General features: G+C 29.9%; 1 protein-coding gene across 1 annotated transcript; it reads right to left on the bottom strand.

The window, feature by feature from the left end:
• Positions 1-242: 242 nt before the first annotated feature.
• LOC105795578 (transcription factor JUNGBRUNNEN 1) lies at positions 243-4,876 on the bottom strand. The gene is made up of 3 exons (XM_012625276.2): positions 4,729-4,876; positions 4,211-4,473; positions 243-599 (listed from the first exon to the last, which is right to left on the bottom strand). The coding sequence occupies exons 1-3, from the start codon at positions 4,874-4,876 to the stop codon at positions 243-245; spliced, it is 768 nt and encodes a 255-aa protein (XP_012480730.1).
• Between the last annotated feature and the right edge of the window lie 2,202 nt (positions 4,877-7,078).

Raw genomic sequence — 7,078 nt, 5'->3', positions numbered from 1 at the left:
AAACAAATAAATAACACAATAGAAAAACAAATTGTGATTAATGTATTAGACGAATAGCAAATCATTTAATGAGTGTTGGATTCACAAATAAACTTCAACTAATTCATAAACAATATAATATCATAGTACATGCAAGAGTGATGATCAGTTTGATCACTAATATAACATACGTCCATTTTTACACGGTTTAAGTGGATATATATATAACATGGGTGCTTATTATTACTAGTAGAAAGGGGCAACTAATGGTAATCATCCCATGACCAAAGGTCTGAAAATGGCTGCTCTGATAGGGTGTCTAGTTGATCAGCCAACTGATGATCTTCATAAAGCATCATGTTGGAGTTGGACCAGCAATAACTGTCATAATAATAATTAATGTCGTTGCTTACAGGTAATATGGGCTGCGTCAATGGCGGCTCTTCGAAAGCAAGCTCCAACTGCATGGGAGCTATGGAATTGCTGCTGCTGCTGCTGCCATCTTTAGCTTCGAAACTCGTTAATAGAGTCTTATTATTACTATGTCTTTTCTCCATTGGTGTCATGTCTTCTTCAACCTTTTCTTTCCCTTTGTACTTAATCTTACACAGTCTCCATTCCTACATGAAATTTCAATAAGAAAAAAAGTGAGATTTTCACCTTTGAAGTTTGAAGGGTTAATGTTTGATGTACAATTGCGTAGCCAGGTAGGGCATGTAACAACCTGATTTTTAGTGGTATCGGAAACAGTAGTTCGAGACCACTAAATTTAACGAGTAAGTTCGTAAATTTTAATATTTAATATTTACGAGTCAAATGTAGTTTTAGAAAGATTTTTGAATTAGTAATTTGTGTTTTATAATAATTTATTAGGTCAAGTAGTTTAGAAAATGAGGCATCGAGACCTCAATTCTATAAACCGAGCCATAAATATTTTTATAAATATTTACGGAGTGTCATTAAGGTAGTATGAAAGTTTTGTTAAAAAATTTTAACGTTTGACAGTTAATTAATTAAAAGGACTAAATTGAAAAAGATACAAAACTTGCTAATTGAAGAAATAATGGTTAAATGGCTTAAATGGTAAATAGGAAGGAATTAAAGAGTAAATAAGCCAAAATAAAATGACTCAGGCGGCATAAATAGTGAAAATAATAAAAAATAGACATTTAATGGCAAAATAGTAAATAAAGCAAAATTAAAACTACAAATTGAAATTTTAAGGTTTCTAGACAAATTCTTCTTCAATTCTCAGCCAAAAACAGCCATAGGACAGCTCCTTAAGCTGGTTTTTATATTTTTACTTCAAGTGAGTTTAATTCTTACCCTTTTCTTGTAATTTTTATGTTTTTGAGGCTTTTACAATTAGGTCCAACTAAGTCTTGCTTTAGTTTTTGATTTTATTGAAAATTTTGGAAGTTACCATTGATGAATATAGGATGTTTTAGATGAATAAATATGGATTTAGAGCTTTAATTATGTTATATGATGTTTGTATAAAGTGATTTTGTTAAATGTTGATTTTAGGACTAAATTGTGAAAAGTTAAAGTATTAGGGTTAGGTATTAAATTTCTGTTTTATCAAGGGCTGTATGATATCCTAGAATATTTAAATAAATTATTAATTGAGAAAAACTAGTTCATTTGATAGATTAACTAGTTAAGGGATTAAATTGCAAAAGTTGTAAAATTTTGGGGTAATTGTGTAAATTTAAAAATTGAAGGGTATTAATTATGAAATTAATTGAAACTGAAATATATGTTAATGTATGAGTAATTTTATATTTTAGATCAAGAACCTGTAGATACTCGTGAAGAAGGAAAATTAACGGAATGATCAGCTAATTATTCAAAATTACAAAATGATCACCTAATTATTCAAATTTGTTTTTTTTGGTCATGAGCAGGCTAAAGGTGGCAGCTTTTAAAATTTGTATAATAGGAACTTTAACCCTCAACATTTACACATTATGTCAATTTAGTTTTGTTCTAAAAAATCTAACCCTCAACATTTGCTCATATTGTAATTTGATTTTTTTTTTTTTTGCAGTTTTGATTTTCTTTATGACCTTTTCACCTAAATAAATAAATAAATTTGATTGAAAATATATAAAAAATGAAAACACCAAAAAAATCCAAGATAATAATTTTCATTTTTTCTTATTCTTTTAAAATTAACCCTCAACGTCACAAAGAAAAGTAAAATTGCAAAAAAAGATAGACCAAATTACATAATGTGTAAATGTTGAGGGGTAAAGTAGCTATTATGCCAATTTTAAAAATTGCCACGTTTTAGTCAACTGGTGACCAGAAAAGGCAAAATTGAACAGTCGAGTGATCACTTAAAAAAATACTAACAGTTGGACGACTACTAGTAATAGTTTACCCAGAAAAATTATCAGTCTAAAAGTAAAGTAATATAATAATGAACTTACATTTTGACCCTTCAAAATTTGTAATTCAATTTTGACCCTTATGTTCTAACTTCATTCCTACTAACAATGTATACCAGTGCATCAAATATAAAAATGCAGGAAGATGTATTTAAATGAATAAACAAGGTAAAACTAGAATTTAATAACACACAGATGATACCATTTTCAAAAACCGAATCTCTTTTTAACCTATTAAAAGGTTTTACCAGAGACAACCGAATCTTAGTTACCCAATTAAGCTTTCCACCAGCTATTAAAGGCAAGGCAGAATATTTTCGGGCCCCATTAGTATCAAGTAGGATATTTGGTTTGGTCTATTATTTAATGAACAAAACATATAAATTTTAAATATTTGTCTAAGTGTCTAAACAATTAAACGATTAAATAAATTTTATAGAGCCACCATGAGCTTCTACGCATGTTCTTTGAATTGAAGATTTTATTTAGTTATCGAAGGATAACCTCATTCTCCCATCCTCACTTGCTCTAATAACTTGAAAGGATTTTTCGGAAGAGTTTTAGTTTTCCTTTTAAGAATTATTTTCTTTTTTACTTACCATTTTTATTAGTTTTCTCAGATGTATTTGATGGACACTTATTCTCGAACCAGATTTAAATAAGGAATAAAAACAAATTTTTTTAAATTTCCCAAACCACAAACAAATAAAATTGAAGGATATAGTCGAAATATAACTAAATTTATATCATTATGATCCATGCATGGTTTTATATACTGTGAATAGTATTTCTTAAGGTTTATGTATATATAGCTAATGCATTAGAAATATTTAATACCATTATTACTACATTTAATGTATCGTTAACATTAAAAATGTCCTTAAAATCCTCATTAACAACATAAATTTCACATAAAATTAATGGAGGAACATCATATGGCATCCTAATCTTTAACTCAACTATACGTAATAATTTCATGTTCAATTTTAGTATCTATTTCCTATATTGAAAAAAGGTTACTAGATATATATGTATTTGACTAAATAATATTTGTTGCTTAAAAAATAAGTTTAAATCTCCCATTGTTCGATATCGAAGATTAATAAGAACCGAAAATGACACAAGTTATGGCCATTAAAACTGGCTTGAAGGTGTTTTTTTTGGCATGGGATGGAATTTGAAAGTCCCTTTTATTATTGAATCTGCTTCATGGGTTGCTTTGGAGTGGATGCTGGAAAGGAATTCTAGGTCGTGGTCTTTGTGGAATCTCTTCATTGGTTTCGGTTGTAGTATTAATCAATTGGTACGAGTTCACTTTGCATTTGTTCTCAGGCAAGGTAATGAAATGGTTGATGCTCTTGCCAAAGCAGAGGTGAGTTAGACTTGCGTTACTTAAAGCTTGGTGGTGAAATAATTTTTGATTGGTAACAAGTGTTTTTCTATTTTGTTTCGCTCTTATGATTATGTATTTGCTGTTTTGAGGGGTGATGATTGAGTTTTGCCCTTCAGTTATTTGTTTGTTTGTGTAGGAGTTGATTGTTTAAGGTTGGGAGGGCTTTAGTTTCTCCGGTTATTCTAAGAGTTTTTGTATAAGAAAGAGGTTAACATTTTGCAATGTGTTTCTCTTATTAATAAATTCGGGTTACCAATTATAGCATCTACAAACCCTTTTCTTATTCCTACGTCATTTGCTCATGTATTCCCAGAAAGGAAACTTAATCCAATTAGTTCACGTATAGTATTATAATCCAGAAAGGGAAAAATGGAGGAGAAAGCAACGAATTAGAAGGCAGATGTATAAAGTAGAAGAAGAAGAAGAAGAAGAAGAAGAAAGGAACCGTATGAATTGATTGAAGGCAGTATTCATGCATTATCCAATCTGTTTTGATGGCTCCCTTTCGGTTTCCTTGGATATTATCTTTAAACCTATGAAACGTTAAAGGTCTTTTATAACCCATCACTTCTCCATTTGGTGAAGAAACAGCCTTTACATGACTTGTGGCCTTCCACCATCCTCTTCCCATCACTTCTCTTGAATCAGTCGCCCTTCTGCAATAGTAATATCTCTCGTTCTTGTTTAATCCTATAGTACTTTCACTCCCTGCAACAAAATTAACCACATAAATTTATATAATATATATTCAACACGTTTTCCTTATGTAATGCATATGAATGTATTTATTGGTCTGATCTGATGAGTGCATGTTCCATGAAACATGCATGATCTTATCACACGACACCTAAACTCATAGCTTTTGAGTACAAACTATTAATGTCGAAAACCCTAGTTTCGGACATGCAAAACTGATGAAGATAACATAGGAAAAACCAGGAAAAGGAGGGAAAGATGTCGGACCATGAAGCTCTTGCGGCTCGAAATCATAGATATTTTTTTGGATGATGAAATCGAAAGCCGCCATGGAAGTTTTTCCAGACACTTTCTGGCTCAAGATTTCGATGACCTCTTCGTCTGTGGGAGAAAATCTGAAGCCTGTTAGAACCATCTTCCTATCTTTTGAAACCTGTTTTTTTGTTGTTGTTTTTCTAAACCAAAAAGACAAATGTATCATTCAATAATACCAATCAGATCATAAAACATATCTGATATGTATGACATTGGTGTATCATTATATATACATATATATGGAGTGAGAGAGATCAAGGAAATGGCAAAAAACTGGAAGAAGACAAATTGACTCACGATCAGAGAAGACTAATATGCCTGGATACTATTTGTGAATTAAATTATTAAAATTGTTTCTTTTTTACAAAAATTATTTTATTCTATATTTGTAACTACACATTTACTAAAGTTTGAATATATTTTCTCTCATCACTAATTTCTAATTATTATTATTTATTATACTCTAAAGATATATAATTTTAATATTTTTAGGTTTAATTTTATTCGTGAAATTTAGAAAATGTTATTGTGAAATAATTTATTATACAGGTTGACTCAAGTCGTCGAATTATGAGCCAAAAACAAGTTTAAATGACAAAAAAAAAAAAGAAATTTTAGGCTGTATTCACATTCATTCATGATGTCTTTGTCAATGCAAACCTTTCTTTTTTTCCTTAAATCCACTCAAAATAGTGATAATATTAAAAACCCTACGTCAAATATACGACAAGGGCAAATGGGGAGTTCAGTCATGGACAAGGTCATTTAACCCTAATTATATATATGTGCTGTCGGTCCCTTACTAGTTCATTATATCTTTGAGCAGATTGGATACAAAAAAAAAAATCGAATGTCTGGACAAAACATTATTGATAAATAAATTGTAGTAAAATTATATTGTCGATAAAGCAAGAGATTACTTAACATTAATTTAATTCTTTTAATTGGATGAATAAATATTTAAATAATTAAATCTAAAGTGAAAATTAAACTATGTAGTCATTGTAGTTTAAATTTCATTCGAATAATTAAATAAGTTTGTACATAAAATTTAATATGGTAAAGTCATCATGATTTTAATAGAATTAAAATTGTGTTGTGAATATTTTTAATAATTAATTTTTGAAGAAAAATTTAATTATTTAGTTAATTAAATATATGAGCTCGGTAAGCTCAAAAAATTAGACTGATCTCATATCGGCCCAATTGGAAAAAAGTTGGATGTTGTAGCATAGGGAGTGCCCTCCCTTAGTGTGTCACTGAAATTTAGTTATCCTTCTCAGACTAAAATCTTGTTAGTTTAATTAATTAAGAATTCCAAATGAGGGAAATTCTGCAGAAACTTAGTGATATTTTATTTGAGTCAATTTTTTTTATTCAAATAAATTCTACTTTTCTTGAGATTGGATTCTAGATTAGGAATGATTATAATTTCCAATTATAATTCGGATGTTGAAGTTGAAATTTTGGTTTCGGTTTACATAGAGGTTTGTGCAAGGCTCTTCCCATTGGAATCTTGGTTTTTTCATGTGTTTGGTTCTTTAAATTAGACCTCACATTCTTAATAACTATGAGTTTGAGAATAGTAAAAAAAAAAATCAATTGATTGAAAACATAAAACATTCAAACTTCAGTTCGGGTTGATTGAAAAGTCCAAACACCTACCTAGACACCCTTTGCAGCAAAGACATCTCCTTGCAATCTCGATGGGTCAATTTTATCAGGTGTTGTTAAGTGTTGCCACTTTATGTGAATTTTAGATCGATGGATCAGTTTTGTATTAATTTAATTATACATTTATGATTTTATTATAATTAAAAAAAACTATTGATTCACTCCATTTCGTTGAATTAATCATTAATTTCATATAAGCCTTTAGTTAATTTGTTCATCATTGAGTCATACCTCTCAAATTGTCTAATTAATTGGTTGGAGGACCTTTCTGCTTAATTTTACATTGTTGCTTTACTTAATTCCATTTGTGGGTACAAAAAGATTATTTTGCTACTTCTTACTAAACTTTATTTTAATATTTTAATAATTAAAGGTAATTTATGAGTAAATAGTTTGTGCCTATTCATCAAAGACGCTTCCAAAAAGTTACATTTGTCTTCCACTAATACGTCACCACCTAAATAAAAACTAAACATCCCATTCACATGAGGAAACTACCAAGCACTTTAATTTGACTTCAACTAGAAGTGATCATGGGCCGGGCCGGGTTGGATTCGGGCTAGACTCAAAAAAAATTTGGCCCGTGTCCTAGGCTCGGGCCCGACCCGACCCGAAATATGGGCCTGCA

Source organism: Gossypium raimondii, chromosome 3 (assembly GCF_025698545.1).
Source record: "Gossypium raimondii isolate GPD5lz chromosome 3, ASM2569854v1, whole genome shotgun sequence".
In the NCBI taxonomy this organism is placed as follows: domain Eukaryota; kingdom Viridiplantae; phylum Streptophyta; class Magnoliopsida; order Malvales; family Malvaceae; genus Gossypium; species Gossypium raimondii.
Note: the sequence above shows the minus strand (reverse complement) of the source record. Positions and strands in the feature narration are given on the sequence as shown.